The 19,373-nt window shown below is 35.5% G+C and overlaps 1 protein-coding gene across 2 annotated transcripts; it reads right to left on the bottom strand.

Annotated features, from left to right (window-relative positions):
- Positions 1-2,637: 2,637 nt before the first annotated feature.
- LOC103477708 (ubiquitin-conjugating enzyme E2 E1-like) lies at positions 2,638-18,338 on the bottom strand. 2 transcript variants are annotated; one of them, XM_008430992.3, is made up of 6 exons: positions 18,094-18,338; positions 15,137-15,320; positions 11,830-11,880; positions 9,940-10,072; positions 4,125-4,272; positions 2,638-2,931 (listed from the first exon to the last, which is right to left on the bottom strand). In XM_008430992.3, exons 2-6 carry the CDS (start codon positions 15,289-15,291, stop codon positions 2,834-2,836), a joined length of 585 nt encoding a protein of 194 aa, XP_008429214.1. In that variant the 5' UTR covers positions 15,292-15,320; positions 18,094-18,338; the 3' UTR covers positions 2,638-2,833. The 2 variants fall into 2 exon arrangements, with proteins under 2 accessions (XP_008429214.1, XP_081453447.1); XM_081597321.1 differs by lacking the exon at positions 18,094-18,338 and adding an exon at positions 17,803-17,922.
- Between the last annotated feature and the right edge of the window lie 1,035 nt (positions 18,339-19,373).

The following is a 19,373-nucleotide window of genomic DNA, read 5'->3' as shown; positions in this document are numbered from 1 at the left end:
TGACCCCATGAATTACAAAGCTGTCAGAGGACGCTAATTAAACTCCTGCAGGAAATGATGCATGCTGCTGAGTTGTATTTTCAACATGGCTGCTTTTTCTGCACATTTTTGTTTTGTTTTCTGGCTTTTCTGTGTTTTTTTCAGACACCAGCGGGATACATTCCTGTTTTACACTGCAAAAACACAAAACCTTACAGACTGAATTTAGTCTGGTTTGTACTGAATATGTCTTAGTTCATTTGAAATAAAACAAAACTAACATACAGGTGACTGTTTTGCAAGATATAAGTGAACAATTGCTTAAAATTGATATGAAAGTACAGAATATTTAACTTGAAGCATTTTTCCCATGTTACTTTTTCATCAATATTAAGGAATTATTAACTAAAAACAAACTCCTAGATTTGATAAAAAGCGACTTTTACGTTAGTTGTGTCTTATTTCAAGTGTCTTAAAATATTTGAACTAAAAAGTAGATTGGTAACATTTTGTGTTTTTGCAGTGTACTTAAAGAGATACATACATAATTTTTTTTTACATAAACATAGACATAGTCTTATTTTGTAATCAGTTTTACTGATTATTGTCTGTTTAAAAATCAGATGTTGCGATTTATCGGACAAAATGCCTCTTCTTTAAATTTTACTCAGTTTAAGAGTCACACTGTTACTTGAATTGTTAGATATGAAATAATTAAATCTGTAACTTAAAGTAAAATAAATAAAAATAAAACAAATTATAGCTTCTACATTGAGAAGATTTGGAGTGTTTTAATGTCTTACTTCAGGCCTGTCACGACACCAATTATGGATGATAAATTGTCCCAAAAATTGTGATAATATTGAGACATTTTAACTCGAAAATGTCTGCAGATTTTTTTTACTTATAACTAGTTCTTTTTAATCAATATTAAGGAATTATTTATTTAAATCAACCTCATATTTCTTGCTGAAACGTTGCTTTCAAGTTAGTTTTGTCTTATTTTAGGTGTTCTAAGTTATTTGCACTAGAATCTAAACCAAAATACTTGGTAACATTTTTATCTGCTCAGTTTTCTACTAGATTTCCTCAGCCCAATAATAAATGAAAATAAAAATAAGCACGTATTCTTAGAGTTTTTGTAGCTTTAATAAGTGAAAGCGTACTCTGAGAGGCAGTGGTTGTAGCTGTTCTGCAGAGCGGGTTTCCTCCGGCAGTGACCTGCCGTTGAAATGCGAGGACGTTTGACCTCTCTGATCCTACGCATCTGATATCCGTCCACCCGACATCGCAGCGAGGTTATATTTGGTAGCAATCCCGTTATCTCTGACAAGATGACTCTCCCTCTGATAAACAAAGCTGTAAACACTCCTAAACTCACTGCTGACTAGCACAATGAGTCACGTGGTTAAACCTAATAATAGGAAGAAATGTTACATTATCGCCATATATGAACTTATTTTGGACCGAATCCCAGCTGGACTGACCAAATATTGTGAAGGTGAATGGTTCTGAGGTCAAACTTTACATTGATCACTGCAAAAACACAAAATCTAACCAAGCATTTTTGGTTCAGTTTCTAGGTCAAATATCTTATTTCAAGTGCACTTGAAATAAGAAAAAAAAACTTACAGGTAACTTTTCAGCAAAAAATATGAGCTTGTTTTATGTAAGTAATTATTTAAAATTGTCCAAAAAGAATGTAGTATATTGCAAAAACATTCAATTTTACCAAGTATTTCTGGTCTAGTCTCTAAACAGAAGATCTTACTACAGTTGGAATAAGACAGAAATAAGTTATAGGTAACTTCTCAGTAATTTATAGGATCTTTTTTTATGTAAATAATCCATTAATGAAAAACTATTTTTCATCAATATTAATGTTTTTCAAAGTGAGACAAACATGCAAAAAAATATGAATCCCATTAACTGTTTAATCTTAAGTTTTTCATCTTTCCTTTTCATCTTTTACAAAAAAATAAATTAAAATAATTAATTTAAATGTTATTTCTGATGGTCATTTTCTGATTGGCTGCCAGTCAAATTCATTAAGCTGCTCTGCTAATCAAACTGGCGTAGCAACCAAGAGATTAAAAAGCTTGACAAGAAAAAGACCGGGGAAAAAAACATGAGGGAATTGTGTTAAAATTGTATCATGTGGTAATAAAATAGGAATATATTATCTAGTAACACAATTTTCTGCCACATAACTCATATTACTGAGTTATGTGGCTGTAATAATGACTGTAATAATTATGGAATGGTGAATAAAAACGATTCTAGAAGTTGATATTTCTGTACATATTTTGTAGCGTTTTCTGTGGCCTTGCAGAGTTTAATGCTCTTTGGAAAAGTTTGGGGTTCCTGAGTTAGACCTTCACCTGTGCTTTAGGACACACTTCTATTAAAACTACTTTAGTGCAACTAGCTGCTAATTTATGTTAAAATGTTAAACGTGTAAAAAACAAAACTCTGTCAGTAATGTGATCTGGACCAAAACTGCCACAATGTAAACATATTTTGTGGTATGATAACATATGATAACACTTGTATAAAAAGCCAGCACATAAATTGTAAAATAACTAATTTCATGTAAAGCAACATTTATTTCTGAGGCCTGTGAATTAAAATCTCAGTTTAAATAAATAAAACCCTGGATGAGATGTTCCATTGTGTTCCTTTATTACCATGTTCACAACGATAACTTAACCAGGAAGCAAAAAAAATATAGCCGACAAAGTACTAAAAATATGAGATAAAAATAACCCCAGTCACAAACAACACAGATCACCCCCCACCCCGGCCCTCCTCTTCCTCCCGCTCGTCCTCTTCCTCCCACTGGCGTCCGGTGGGTTTATGTGGCGTATCGTTTTGTCCACTGTTTGGCTGTTCGGTCATGTTCGGCTCTGTTGGTCGTGTACTGCGTGGCGATGCTTCCCACCAGTGGATCAGCTGAAAGGAGAAAAATAAAAAACAGGGATTAGACCTCAGGATAAACAGAACCTGTAACTTGCAGGATTCAGTTTGCTTATGTGGTCAGATTTGAAATGGTGAATTTGATCAGCATGCATTTTAATTACATTCCAGAGTTAATTACATTAACTGAGGAGTAAGCCTGTTGAAAAAAGCAGTAAATCAAGTAATTGCATGTTAAATTAAAACAAGCACAATAAGGGTTTAACCCTAACCCTATTACCTTTGGTCTCAAAACAACAATATTATCATTTATCACAATAAGTCCTGCGACAATATATCATTCAGCAAAAGATGCTACTGTTACAGACCAACTGAGAACCAGGAAAACGTTGAACCAAAGCAGCTGTGAGCTTGGGCTGCGTAATATCGATTTTGCGATATATATCGATATTTTCTTTTCTACAAAAAAAATCGATATTCATCCGCAAGTATCGTAACATCCAACTGTCACCTTGCTCACTCACTGCTTGCTTCGCCGGGAGAGTGATTCGGTCGATCAGTGATTCCTTCAGATGTTAAGGGTTAAAAAGGTCTCAAACTACTCAGAGCAGGTACTTGGTGCACTTTATTTACTTTATAAATGCATGTAAGCTAGTTTGTACTGTTTCAACTAAAAGAAACATGTTTTCTCACCACTTTGATTCATTTTGTCCAGCTGTCGACTTTAAGTCTGTGTCCAACCAGAGCCAGGTATTGTGTAGTTGGTGCTTTTAATCAGTTTTCAGTTAAATTACTTCAATCCAACTCTATAACAGCCATTAAATGTCACCAAAATCACTCTGTCCCTCTAAAAGCTTTCAGAAAATCACAAAAGTGCATTGAATTGCATCGTTTGCCGAATATCGCAATATATATTGTATCGTGAGCAGAATATTGTGTATTGTATTGTGAGATTATTGTATCACTACAGCCCTACTGTGAGCTTAGCAGTAAATATCAGTTAATGCTAATTTAACAACTTTCACCCAAGACCAAGTACAACTCAAAAAAACAATTGATCAAATGCTAAATTAAATTAAGATCTATAATTTCTATTCTGATGATTAATATTTATTTAGAAGCACTTCACAATTCATATGCTTTATGGTTTCAGTGGTGTGTGGTTTGTGTTCTTTTAGTGTTTTATTTTTTAGTTTGCTTCGGTAGGTGCAGCAGCAGGGTGGCGTTACCTGGGTTGCAGTCTGTGAGCAGGGAGCAGATGGACAGCAGCACCTTGGAGATGGTGAGGGCGGGGCTCCAGTTGTCCTTCAGGATGTCCAGACAGATCACTCCCTGACTGTTGATGTTGCAGTGATAGATCCTCGTGCGAAACGTTACCTGCAGACAAAAAAACAAACAGCAAAATTAACGCTGCTGTGAAGAAAATATTTTTAAAAATCACTTATTATGCTTCATTGAACAGGTCAGGATATTTTATGGCCTATACAAAACATGGCCGTTACACTTGTTGGCATGAAATCATTCTTCAATAATGAGGGCGTATGGGAGTAAAACTAGATGACCAAAAGTCCTGGAGTTCCATTGGGGTTGCTAGGTAACGGGCTGGGCCTCACTGGGGTTGCTAGGTAGCGGGCTGGGCCTCACTGGGGTTGCTAGGTAGCGGGCTGGGCCTCACTGGGGTTGCTAGGTAGCGGGGCAGAGCCTCACTGGGGTTGCTAGGTAACGGGGCAGAGCCTGCTGATTTGTGACGTTACATTCTGAAGGTTTTTGAAATGACTCAATTTCCAGACACTAAAAATTATTAACTTTATTTCCAACAAAACAGCTGGGTGTGTTTTTTAAGCACTTTGGCTGTTTTTAGAAGCAGCTGAGACCCAAATGGAAATAGAAAAAATGTGTAAAATATGAATTTTACATAATAACGCATCACTTTGTTGAGCTAACATATCTGCATTAGAAATAATACAAAGTTAAATAAATAAGACTGTGTACATCTCATTTTATTTGACCTGTACTGTAGAAAAATGTTGATTTATTGCACTTAAAAGCTAATGGTGATTCAATAAAAGGCAGAAATCACCTAAAATAAAAGATTTCCCAGATAAATAAAAAAAAAGTGATCTGAAGAGGGTACCAATACTAATATAATGCATATGTAATTCATAACTGTATTCAGGTTGCATCAGTTGGCATAAAAACTGATAGGATCCTCATGCGAATCGTTACCTGCAGACACAACATTCAGTAAGGTGGAGGAAATAATTCACGTTTTTCCATCATCCAACCTAAAGCTGACATTGTTTATGTCTGTCAGTTATATTTGAAATTAACTCAGAGCAGAGAAACACCTGAGGCTGGAAGACCGTCACTCCGCTCTGGGAGGCCCTCTAGTGGCTACAGAGAGGTACTTCACACACAGTCATTGTCTTAAAAAAACAAATAACTTGTTTTATTCATCAGGGCTGAACTCCACGACAAACACAGGTGATTCATCCACAGTAAATTTACTGTTGCAACAAGTGTAAATATGAATTAACTTGAGTCACACTTAATCATGTCACTTTAACTCATTTATTTATATCTATAGTCTATTTTTTTTATTTACAGCTGTTTATTCATTTATGAGGTTTCTTACATTCATATTTCGTACCATAAACATGCAAATATGAGCTGGTATGACAATAAAAGTCCTTGATATAGAAAATACTAACAGGTTTTAACTTTATATTTTTATTCTCAAAGGACTAAAGGGCATTACAAATAAAATACGTTACTATTATTAACTAAGCAGAAATTTATTGGATGATGCCATTAGCATAGCAGGTTCATAAGTTTATGTTTCTACCCACTCCTCTGAACGTGTAAATAAACTTTACTGTTCTTCTTTTGCTTATATAACTTATATTCTTTTATTATGCTACGTTCAATAAAACTAGTCAAACTTCTAATTCATTCATTACAAATGTTAAATAAATGAGGGTCAGTTTCATCTATGAAAGGCAACAACTATATTTTTCTTATTTAAATCATTCTTTTATCACACCAATACAAATTTCTGTTGCCATAGCAACATTAGCGTGCCAAAAACTGTTTCATAAAAATTGATACTTCAACCACCATAAGCACACAAAAACAGATAATCGGCCCAAAAGTATGAATATTTAGGGAAAACCATACCAAACTACTGGTTTCCATGAAGCTCAAACGCTTCATTTTGTAAAGATTACATGTTTTTCCCCCATTTAGGAATTTAAGAGAAATGCTTATTTCAGGTTGAGTTAGAGAAGAGTTTCCAGGTCTGTTAAAAAATCATTTAGTTTAATTTCAAACAGTAAAGAACATATTTCCTCCTAATTTCCAACAATTCTTATGTTTTCCGTTTACCAAAAGTGTAGTTTAGTTTTGTGATATTTTATTAAAATACAATAAAACAAAACAAAAGCTGCCTCTTCTGTCAGCCTCTCTTTATTCAAAAGTAGTTTTTAAAACCCAAAAATGTAATTTTTCAGAAGAAATCTCAGGTTTTCTGTTTGGAGTCGAATAGAAACTCAATCTTCAAACTAAAATCAGATTACCACTGTCAGATTCTTCCCGATACTCATTTTTATTTAAATCCTTCAGGGTTTAAATAAAAGGGAAAAGGAGATGTCACTTAACTCTGTTATTTATTAAATGGGAAATATTCTATCTCAGATTACACTTTGAAGCGTAAACAAACCATGATTAGCCTTTGAATTGTTTTAAACACAGAGCTGTAGGAAGTGTAAACGATAATCTGGCTCCACTGTGACATTCTGTAGTCCAGTTTAGGGTTTAGGGCATCTTCATCTTGATTTAATTAAAAAACAGAAATATGTTGAACAGATGTGAAGCTGCTTATTGGTGATGCAGAAACAGAATGAAGTGAGCGCTTTAAGTGCAGAGAGAAGCTGCGCAGGAAATGTGGTTTAGCTGTGAAAGTAACTGGGTTAAGAGGACACCCACCAGTCTGATGGAAAAAGTTTTTAACGCTGGGATTTATAAAGAACTGTAATCTGGGATTAAAGAGGAGGAACAACAAAAAACAAGATGGAAGAGGACAGTTTCTGACAACTACTGCTGACAGTTTGAGCAAGATGTCAACAACTGGATTACTAAGATCACTATAGGTGTTGTTTGTGAGCATAAAGTTTAACAGGTCAGAGAGAATGTTATTTTACTGCAATGAACAATCAAACTAATAGTGATTAAGTGATTATTAAAATAATTAACTTGAGTGCTGTGTTGTTACAGTTTAGTAAATAAAATGTTTATTTCCTTATTGGAAGAATTAATTGAATTATTTATTTGCATGTCCAATATTGCATAAAATAAGTTTAAGTTGTTAAATAAGAAATCTGAAGAATGTGACATTTTTTTTTGATCAGAATAAGAATTTTTTTTTGCATTATTTACGGTTTATGTTTCTCTGAAAGTAAAAGTGACTTGTGGCCAAATATTTCATGGTCAAACTGAAAGTTAAACTTAATAAGATAGAAAAACATTACTGCTACGTTTTTAGCATTCAGCAAATAAAAATAAGATTAAATAAAAAAAGTTTAGTCTGAATAAACCTTTTTTCAGTTTTATGAAAATTTCTAGTTTCAACTGTAAATGACGTTTCCCAAATTTAGGCTTTTAATCAAGCGTTATATTGCACTTTGTTACAAAACAGTTGAATATCGAGCACTTTCATGAGCTTTATGCAGAAATCAAGCACTTTCCAAACTTTGGTCTTGAATTTCAAGAATTTTCAAGGATTTGAAGCGCCTTTAGGAACCCCAGGTTTCCCCCAGAAAACTTGCTAAGCCTTGTGGTTGGTCAGTCATTCATCCAGCAACCATTCATGTTTTTCAGTTAAAAAATGTTTAAAATTGACAGGAAATTTGAAAATATCACTTGATAATTATGTTACTGAAAGACTTGGGGGAATAATACCTGAACACCAACTATAAAGCCTTAAAAAATCCAGACATTTTAAAATGACTTAAAAATATAAGCAATGCTCAGCCTGGTGGGGACATAAGTAAAGTCTGGTGGCCCGCCAGGCTTATAATACACTGCGGGAAACCCTGGAATCCTACAGGAATGTTTCCTTCCCCGTTTTTAGATAGACAAAAAAGTGAAGTTTTTATTAAACTGAATAGATAATTTCGTTTTTTATCTCCTGACTGTATCTAGGGGTCATACAGTCAGTGTTTGCTTTCTCGTGCGTCATGTTTTAGCTCAAAGCTTTATCAGTTTAGACCCATTTTCTCCAGCTCAGTGTCTGACAAACCTTTATCAGCAGCCATGAAAGGAGCTGCTGCTTAAGAGGGAGAAGTCCAGAAACGATCACTGACTGCTTTAAACCGGATTTCATGCTTTAAATGTAGAAGTTGATGAGTTTTAAATGCATTATTAAAAAGCTGCTGTGTCTGCTGGCATTGCACCAAAGCAAAATACATTACTTAGATGGAAAAACTAGGGGAAGTTAATGGTTTAATGTAATCTATGCACATAGATGTCAGACGCATAACTGAAGTGATTAATGTTTTCTACATAAAGAAAATAAACCTACATGAATCTAAACGGATGAAAAAGGCCCTGATGTTAAGGGCCAGATTTTGAGATGAAACACTTTCTATCTGTTTGTAAAACGTTGCCTGATGATCAGATAGTGGAAACAGATCCTCAGATTAGCAAAACACCACACGGAAACTGAAAGTGGCTAATTGGACGACATAAAATTCAGAGCAACCGCAATGCGTAGAAAACAAGCCAGTTTATATGCATGTGCTGGTTGTTATTAATGTATGCAGCGTTTATGCTCCCAGTTCCTAATGATATTCATACGTTTGATGGGTTTGTCAGTAGGTTTCGTAGCTGCAGAGCTCAGGCGCGGCTAAAGATCAGAAAGTCATGGAGTGACTTTAAAATGAGACATTAAAAAGCTGTGTAGAGTTTGGATGTCTTTGCTTTTTTCATGCACTTTTAGCCATCCTTAAATATTCTCATATAGTCTTGAAATTGTGTGTATTTAGGACATTTTTAAAGTGATTAACAATGTGTCAGCTTTACCAAAACATGCTGGAGTTCCACCTGAGTTGCTAGGTAACTGGGCTGGGCTCTGCTGGGGTTGCTAGGTAACAGAGCACCTAAAAACATAAACTTACTGCCAAAAAAACGGCTACATGTTTTTTTTTAATTTATTTCTTTTTTAAGCGCTTGAGTTGTTGTTCGAAGAAGTTGAGACCTAAATAGAAACGTAAAAGGTGAACTTTGCATAAATAGGTTCTGCTTAAATTATTTAGATTAACCAGTAAACTTCAATTTATCTGACTATAACAAACAGGTTAATGCAAGGATTTAGTCATGAGGTAGAAACGGAGCAGACTATAACAATAGGCATCAAATTTCAGCATTTAAATGCATTTAAATTTAACTTGCTATTTTTTTGTAAACATGTTGACAAAACTATATTTAAATGCTGAAGTAAATATTTTCTGAATGCGTCATGTGAACTTGAGCACCGTTACTGTAAAAAGTAAAGTTCATAACAGTCGCTGACAGTTTTAGAGACATCCCTCTTTCCATGAAATGAATTGACATACATGCTGCTAAATGTAATTTAGAAACTACTATTGAGAATTTGGTTATTTTGAGGCCATGCAGACTGAACAGGGGAAAATAACACGGCTACAAAACAGGAATGGCAACAGAAAGTGAGTCATGCAGGAAGTGCACTTTTCAAACAAACATAACCGCACAGTTTCACCTTATCTGAGAACCGTCTGCAACAAATCTGCACAGGAGTATTTAAAGATGCAATTTTGTCGACACTGTTCCTGTTTTTGGATACCTTGTATCAAACTTTTCTTGCTTTTGAGTGAATTTGTTTTTTAAAATGCCTTCAATAATCAGCTTATTAAAGAGGATTTCACTCTGGAGTCGTTTTATTTGAGAGGTTTGTATCGGTTTTCATGCCCTGCGGCCTCTAACTGGACTGCCGTTCTGTCCTGGCGGACGATTAGCTGCAGTTTGTACCTTTGGGGGTTTGAATGGGTAGTCGGGTGTGAAGGCGATGTCCAGGAAGAAGACTCCTCCCTCGTACACGGAGCCCGGTGGTCCCAGGATGGTCGACCTCCACTCGTAGATGTTGTCTCCTTTTGGACCAGCACTGCAGTCACAGAGACGATCAGAACCATCATTCAGATAATCTTCAAATTGCACTTTGGTTTCCATCTGTTAACTCTGGTATTTATCAGCAAGATTGATAAAAGAACATGATCATTCTGTTTAAATTAGGGCTGCAACTAATTATTATCATCGTAAATCGATTATTCTGATAATTAATTGGATAAAAAAACTGGCACATTATGTAGATTTATCATGCAAGCCTTTTTTATACAATTAAAATACATTATAAACAAATAACTAAATTTCCTTTTTAAATAACACTTTAGTGCATGCTTGATTATTTCTAGCAAAGATTGCATCTGAAGTTAAAATAATACATCAATATGTGTATAACATGATTTACAGACAAAATGGTTTCATCTTCAATGCAAGACGGTTCCATTTTTGTACAGTTTTGGTGTAATTACTGCTTTGAGTATGTTCTTTTAGCAGATGGCCATTTTTTTAATGTTTGTACTCCAGTTAACAATTAAACATTTGCTAAATTAGTTGACTTATTTCAATAATCGATTCATAATGATTAATATGATTAATCGTTTCAGCGCCAATACAGAATTTATAGGAAATGTGACCTTAATGTGATCTGGCACCGTTTAGAAAATAAGGTGAATAATTCAGAAAAAAATTAAAGGACACAAAAATATAAAAATATGTGAATCTAACATTCAAAAGCTGTAGAAACCAATAAATTCATAGTAATGTTGTATTTACTGCTACATGAAGGACTATAAATGTCACCTTTCATTTAATATTTCCCTGATCAGTAATTAATTAAAGATAAGAATTGTTTTTTTTTTTCATTGTACGTGTCCTTTAAATAAAAAGGAATATGGATGTTGGTATCCCCACTGAGCTTTATTCATGGACGCTGAAGTTCAAAGTAAATCCTGTGCTCTGGGTTTAGTGATCCTTAATAATCTGTATTGATCTTTTCCTCTTCAAAGCAGCTGAACATGCAGTTTTGATCGCAGCGATGGGGGAGAGAGGGAGGGATCGTTACAATCAGACATATTGATTTCCTTGTTTTTGATCATGTTGACATCGACCTCTGGCTGTTTCATAATCAACAATGTCTGGAAATTTCAACACGCAACTCTTTCAAATACACAGCAGAAGCCAGAGGTTAAGTACAGTTATCTTATTTGGATAAAGATTTTCATTATACTGCATGATAGCATGCAAAAGCCGACAGACCGCTTTAGGTGGAGATGATGCCAAGCTGATATTTTAGAGGATTGGTAATATTTAATAGGATTTTATCCATCATTACAACATTTTTTCACACTAATTATGAATTAATTTGATGTTCGCTGTCTCAGATGCACTAAATAAAGAACAAAAAAAGAAGACACTTTGAGAAAACTTTCAGTCATACACAAATAAAGATTTAAGTAAACAGTTACAATTTTAAAATTGATGGATTCAACAATAATTTATCTATTTGCAGTATTTTGTTTATTTGAAAATCTATTGGTAGAAATAAATGTAACTTGAAATTGGCGCAAGGTGGATAAATGTAAACCTGAAAATGTCAAACTTTTACAACCAACACATTACAATTAATTAAACCTTTAATGATTTCAGTTACTTTGCATTTGAAACTTTCTTGCAGTTCGGTCACATTTCTATCAGAGTTTAGGAATTTAAGTAGATGGGTGTGTGAGAATGAGTTACAAATAATTCAGACTCATTTGGTATGCATTAGTAAACAACTGAAAACAAAAAGAAGAACCGTACCTGCAGTTTGGTGGAGGGTCCAGTGTAATGTCAGCCAGCTCTTTCTGAATCCTGCACACAGAAGGAATAGCTTCAGAAACCCCACAGATTTACTACGAAGCAGTGACACAAATGTTTCTCTGCAAACTTTGCCTTTTTTTTTTTTTTTGCACCGATTCAATTACTACAAAGAAACAAACATAAACCTACTATCATTGTATATTTTTGCACTGAATCATCAACTATCTTTGTTTGGTTACAACCTCGGCACAGATTGCCTTGTGAAATCAGTAACTGGTTTCTAAATAATAGGAAGAAATCACTGTCCTCTTGTGTCAGGAACTGTTGCCTCCGGTTTATCGGTTTGCATCAAAATGGCTTCACATGCAGGAAGCTGCTGCTAAAAACGCCGCAGCTGAAAGAAGACGTTCTGGTTCATCAACAACTTCAAGAGGAAAAGTTCAGCAAGATGAAGACTTAAATATGTTCAAAAGAAACTTGTAGAATCTTGATCGTAGATTAATGGTTTATCAGACTAAAATTAGCTCCAGTTAGTGTTGTAGTTTGGCCGCCATCCAGCAGAGGGCGATGCTGGTCATCCTGAAGCTAAGCCGTTCGTCGAGACACAAAGATGGCGGCAGAGCCAGGACAGTAAAGAACGGTCCAAAAAGAGTTCGGTGTGGGATGCAAATTGCACTTTATGCGGTTCTGTTTCGAAATAAAAACACTCAGACTCCTTAAGTTTCACTTTAATAGAGCTTCATTCAGCCGAGCTTCGTGGCGGAGCAGCTTCAACGTCTCTTACAAAAACTACAGACATGCTACGAAGGCAAGGATAATATCAGAAAAGCGGAGGGGAAAAAAAAACATCCGCCATTAAGGGCGGCTGATTTTGAGGGCGGTAAGTTTTAACTTTCCTTTGAGAGCAATTACAGATGGTAGTGCTATATCGTCACCTTCCTAAAATGACAGCGGTACGTCATTTTTTGCCAAATGCGTTTTGTGTATGTGTGGGAGTGTGTTAAAATCACTTTTGGAAAAAAAAACAAAAAAAACCTATATTATAAACAATATTATCATTTATTGAAGTAATTTCTGGGACAATTTATTGTCCAGCAAAAGTTTATCTCTGCTTAGCTAACATAAAATGCTGAAATTTAATATTTTTTTAATGATTTATTTAATGGGGAAAAAAATAGTCCACACTCTTGATACAAGAGAAAACAGATTTTTAAGAAAATTATTAATCGTTAGTTGATCAGTAGGATCAGTCAACTTTAGATAAACTCATTAATCAATAAGCTGCATCCCTAATTGAAGCAGACCTGTAGTGTGAACAGAAAGCCACCAATCAAAGCAACTTCAGGATATACTGGAGTTCTGGGGCAGGAGCAGAGATTGGCGACAGAAGACTGTCATCAGAGTAATTTTTTATATTTTTTTTGCGATCTTCCTCCTGAACATCTGGAATCCTGATTCAATCCATGTGCGGTGTTGCTTTTCCACCGAGAAATCCGATTTCCTCCCAGTTCTGCTCTTCAAACACTACCAAGAATAAAGCCAGGAATCGGATATGGATCCAGAAACAACCTCGTGATGATTTCTCATGAATCTAAAATAAGATGTCACGGCGATCAAAATGTAAAAAAGAATTGGAAAATTTCCCAGATTTTAGCGCCAATGAGAACCTGTGTTCAATTCTCAGAAGGTTGAAGAAGAAACTAAAGCAAACAAACGGATCAACTCCAAGACGACAACAGAAGTTGTTATCCAGATTGTTGGAAGAAAAAGTAAAGAGAAACATACATATTCATATATATCTATCTATATATGCTTAGTAGAGAAAAAAACAAAAACAAAACACTGAAGCCACAAAATACAACTGTTAACCATACACTGAACACTTCAATAGTCAGAAGCAAAACACTAAAAAGCTCTTTGTGCAAAAAGAAACAAAAACCACAATGGAGAAAATAAGTGGTGATCGGTTTTATGTTTTCTATCTGAAAAGGAAGCTTCTGTGTTTCCTTTAAAAACACCACAGATCTCACACTGCAAAAACACAAAATATTACCAAGTATTTTTCTCTAGTTTCTTGGAAATATTTTAGTATACTTAAAATAAGACAAACTTAGCTCATAAGTAACTTTTCAGCAAGATATAGGAGCTTCTTTAGAGTCAATAACTTCTTGAATGAATAAAAGTACTGGTTCCACTGGCAGATTATTTCACTTATTACATGAGAAAAATGTCTTGTTGTAAGTGAAATAGTCTGCCAGTGGAACTTATTTTTTCATCAATATTAAGGATTATTCTATATCTTTATTGCAGAAAATTACTTCTGCAAGATATAGGAGCATCTAAATTAGTATTGTTTTATTTCAACTGTACTAAGATATTTGTACTAGAAACTCGACCAAAAATACTTGGTAAGATTTTGCATTTTTGCAGTGTACTGTATAGTTCTTGCATGCTAAACAGACCCGTGTCTTTTGTTTGATTTAATAAATAGTTTTATCATCAAGCTTTGGTGCACTGTCCATTGTAATCTAAGATTTCTATGCTTTTAGATGAAATTGCAATTTTAGTTTGTGCCTGGCCCCCTTAACGTAAAAAGTCTGGACACGCCCCTGGAGAAATCCATTGTTTAACTGACTCTTGTCCTTTTGCAGTTACAGAGCAAAATGTGAAGAAGTTTTTTTACACCTCAGCTCAGAAAACCTGGAGTTCTGCTCAAACGTACTGCAGGGAAAACTACCTTGACTTGGCAACGATTGAGAACCAGCAGGAAAACGCCGAAGCTGAGGGGACCATACCAAACTGGTTTTGCACTGGCAGATTATTTCACCTCTAACATGAGAAAATGTCTTTTTACAAGTGAAATAATCTGCCAATGAAACAAGTACTTTTTCGCCAATTTTAAGGTGATTCCTTAAATGAATAAAACAACTTCTATCTTGCTGGAAAGTTATTTGCAAGTTAGTATATTTAAAATAAGACAAAACTAAGATTTCCACTAGAAACTAGTTCAGAAATACTTGCTAAGATTTTGTGTTTTTGCGGTGTATGACTAACTTAACTCTACTGGAGCTACCGTTTATGCAAAAATTAATCTGCCTATCATATTTTCCAAATATATGACAACTGCAGGGTGGAAGTGCAATAAAACTCCCCCACTCTTTTCTAATTTACTCAGGGTAAATCAGATTTTACAACTTCTCTGCCGTCTGCAACATTAACGTCTCCGATTTATGCCCAACATGATTGGTTTGGATTAGAAATATCCTTCAGAATGAGCGACTTTACGACGCCGTTGTGTCATGTGAACCTTTTGGCGCTGGTGGAAAGCAGCTTGGAGGTCTTGCTCATGCTGGCTTTGCTCTCCCGTTTCTTCTTGCCCTGCGCGTCCCGATGTCTGCTTTGGCTGGAGGAAGGCGGAGATGAGGAAGAGCTGGTGCTGGCTCGGGAATCCTCATCCGACATTCCGGTTTGGATTGGAGAAGAGGCGCAACCTGAGAATAAAAAAAAAGACAGGAAGTAAGCCAGGGCAAATGTTTCACCACATGTGGGAAATTTGTTGTTCATTTCTACCAGAAAATCTTAATCTTTCCACTAAAACATGTGCTTCCATCACTTTAACATGTGAAATTAAACTTCATAACACCTGGAAAATATTAGCCAATCACAGGGTTTGGAGCACTTTTCAAGTTTTCAAACTTTTCCAGCGCCACACTTTGGAGATAAAAACAATACAGACGTACCTAAAAACACAGTTTCAATTCATACAATATCATTTGTTACTGTTATTAATCATGTATTTTGACTGTATCACAAAGGGAGAAAGTGAACTGGAATATAGCTACATTTTATGTTTTAAATACCTAACTGGTTCAAGAACAAAACACTAACAAATTAAATCCTTCAATTTTAATAAAGCTGTTAATTATATAAAATATGAGAAACCTTTTATTTCAGTTGCACATATCAACAAGTCATTGAGCCATTAGGAATAATAAATATTCATTACACTGAAACAATCCAAACACATCTTAAGGTAAATTACCTTCCTGCTCAAAGACAACAAGGAAAGTTACAAAAAAGATGTTCTTTTATTTAAAGAAGATAAATAATTTTCTATATTCTGATATAAAATAAAAGTTTAGTCTGATTTAACTTCAGACACAGAGATAAAAAATGTCTGTCTGATGAGGTGTATGAAAATATCTGGTTCCAACTAAATGTTTTCTAAAAGTTGGCTTTTAATCAAAGCCTAGATTTGCACTTTACGACAAAACTGTTCAGTTTGAAAATCAAGCACTTTCAATGACTTTCTACTTTCCAAACCCAATTTCCAAGGATTTCAAGCACCAACCCTTCAGCAACTGTTGCACGGCAAACGATTTTTTACCATATAAATATTACACAAACTGACGATACAGTCGCCGCATATCCTGCAGTTGACGTTAAAAATGACTAAAACGACAACAATCTGCGTCTGCGAGTGGCACAGTGTTACTGCGCTGACAGTAAACGTCTGAAACGCGGGACGCTGCAGCCTTCTGTCAATCAAACACCAGATCTGCACACACAGAAAAAAAAGCTGCTGCTGCTGCTGCTGCTTCAGCTGCATGCCCTAAAAGGCTCCTTCACCTTCCACCTCAACGGACAGCTAAAACTAAGGTAAACTTTTAAGATTACCTCTTATAAATAGATATTGGTATCAGTCCTGACGCCATTTTTTCCTACGTTTCTTATATCTGAATGCAAGATTGACTCTTACATTTAATTATTTTCCAAAAATGTTTTATTCTACTCAATATATTTGATTAAATTTGTGACATTTTATCTCTCATTGGACTTGGAGGAGTAGAATTGAAAACTTGTTAATTGAAAAAGAGGCCACTGGCTACACCTCAATGTCATAAATTGTGGATGTTTTTGTTGGCAAGTGAGAGAAAATATTCAATATGCTGTATAAATGTCAGTGCCATCATTAGAAAGTAAACTTTGTCTAATTTCCAGAATATTTTAATGTTTTTGTAACATGCAAATCACTTTTTCCTACTTTTTGCCCTGACAATGTAACATTTTCAGCCACTTAGTGTAGATTTTTATTCTTTCCGTAGAAAGTACTCCAATAACTGTATTCTTCGTCATAGAAAGTACTCAGTGTCAGTGGTAAGGTCGCCTTTTTCCTGGACAAATGTAATGGAAAAATTTCATAATGTGCTCTCATCCAGTCACTTGTTAAAGTAATTTCTTCAATGACAACAAAGCTTTTAATTTCACTGTTATCATAAACTATTGTTCTTTTTCATAGAAAGCAATCTTGGGTGAGTGAATGGGAAAAAGTCTGGAAATATAAATACCTCTTTTATTCTGGAAAATACTTTCACCAAATTCCATATACCTTTACGCCCACCTACCTTTACAAACCACACTGAAAAATTATACGACCTATTCTGTTTTTAAGTGAATTTGGATGACATTTGTTGATTTCAGCTCCATTAATAAAGTGAATTGAACCAAAGGGGCTACAGGTGTTTGACTGCATTCATTTGAATTCAGTGCAACTAATTATGAGGACAAAGCAATGCGCTGAGAAGTATCCAGAAGATTGCACACCTATCTTCAAAACTTCTTGAGTGCAGTGGTTTCTCTCTCTCTCTCGCGAGATTTGTTAACAAAATTAGCCTCTGCGGTTTTTTAAACGTTAGGTAACGTCCTCCGTTACGGTTGACGAAGTAGCCGAAGAGCTAGCTTCAAGATTTAATAAAGTAACCCAATCCATAACTGAATCCTCGGCGTATATCATCGGGATTTAATTGGTGATAAGTGTAAATAACTGCTGGTTTACCCTCACTTTCTTCATTAGCGGTTATTAATGCTAACAGACCCTTCAAGAAAACAGCTTACTCTACTCAAACTGGTAGCAAAGACTTAAAAAACTAGACTTCTGGGATGACATGTATATAATACAAATAGTAACTTTACCTCACTTTGTCGCCAAGTTCATAGGAATATAAATGAATACGTAAAATATTTAAAACCAAACAATATTCATTCCAGGAAATATACGGGACCGGTTCCACTCTCCAGCACGTAGCCGTGGCCCTTCCCCCGTGCGGCAGACTCGTTTTGTTTGTCTCATTTCTCGGTTGTTTGCGCAGCTGACCGTGACATCAACCGAAAAGAAAAACAGCCAGCAGATCGCCCAAAGAAACCAACACGGAATGTCTGGATGTACACGCCAAACACACCGTCGGTTTAGCAAACAAAACTTACCCAGTCTTATTGTGTCTGGACCTCCGCCACAGTCGAGGCTGGCTGCTGCCTGTCGCCCTCTGCGGAACGGAAGTAGCCTCCCGCGGCTGCAGTAGGCAGTGCTGCACCGGTCCTACCGTGGAATCGGCCCAGCCTACTGCACTGTTACAAGGTTCACATTGAGCACATCTAATTTAATTGGATTAATCCTCCTCAGGGACGTTAACATGTTGACCTCTTGGCGCAATGTCAGCATTTTAGAAGGAGAAGTCAAGTTTAATGGTCTCAATGAATCAACGTCATGTTAATCTGGAAACATTCCAAATTCAAAAATACGTTATTTTATCAAAAATGGACATTAGATGTTGTAACTGGTATCATCCAAGTAGCTACCAAGAGTCACTGGAGATGGAGATGCTGTGGGTAGGAAGGGTCTGCAGCAGCAGTCAGTCTTGAAGCGAATCTGAAGAGACCTCTGACTGAAGACTTTGACAGTCTTCTATCCTGAATGACCCCACCGGTTGTATGAAACCTCCTTTTCAACTCCTCTGGGATTTGGAGTTGTAGTTAATTTATAATTTGAGCTTTTCAGATGCTACTCAGCTGCTTCTTGTAGTAAAAACAATACACTGTTGAGAAAGACATCATGACTATTGCTATGGCAATAGTCATGATGTATTGCCATAGCAATACATCATGACTACTGTCCAAAAGTAAGAGCAAGAATTCTTCCAATCTTTGATTTATGACTCTGTTTTTTTTTTCCTTTCACTTTTCACCACTTAACTACTTCTGCATGCTTTTTGCTATTTCAGCCATTCAACTTTGACCATATTCTGCTCATTCAGGGCATTACATGTCTTTTGGTCTTGACATCTTCTCTGGTTTATGAAATATTCAGAGTTTTGTGATCATCTTGGACCTCATCAAAATGAATGGAACATCCCATAATTTCTGAAAAATTCTAAAAACTTGTAGATACTTTCATCTAGAAACTTTAAAATGTACTTCAGCTACCATACTTGTTTATTTCCGTTTTTTCATGTCTTACAGATGTAATAAAATCCCTGTTCAAGTTTTTGCTCACATTATGCTCAGTCTTAAGGGGGGGAAAAAACCTAATCTTCCTTCCAAACCTAATCCCAACCCTACTTCAGAAGTACTGCAATCCCAGCCTACGAAAGACTAAACTTAATATGTGGTTGTGCCTCCTTTTATTAAACTGGGCTCAATAAGTTTTTTTTTTTTTTTCAAAAGAACTTGTATCATGTTTTATAACTTAGACACAGGTTTGTTCTGTA

Source organism: Poecilia reticulata, chromosome 16, assembly GCF_904066995.2.
Source record: "Poecilia reticulata chromosome 16, P_reticulata-male-v2, whole genome shotgun sequence".
NCBI classification, from domain to species: Eukaryota; Metazoa; Chordata; class Actinopteri; order Cyprinodontiformes; family Poeciliidae; genus Poecilia; species Poecilia reticulata.
This window is presented reverse-complemented; position numbering and strand designations above follow the sequence as displayed.

Bases quoted from the DNA above. Each gene is read 5' to 3' on its own strand.
- LOC103477708 (XM_008430992.3), bottom strand. From the start codon at position 15,291: ATGTCGGATGAGGATTCCCGAGCCAGCACCAGCTCTTCCTCATCTCCG. The intron at 4,273-9,939 runs GTACAAACTGCA...TTTTGTCTGCAG, and splicing joins ACCCATTCAAACCCCCAAAG to GTAACGTTTCGCACGAGGAT. The intron at 2,932-4,124 runs GTAACGCCACCC...TTCTCCTTTCAG, and splicing joins GCTCACAGACTGCAACCCAG to CTGATCCACTGGTGGGAAGC.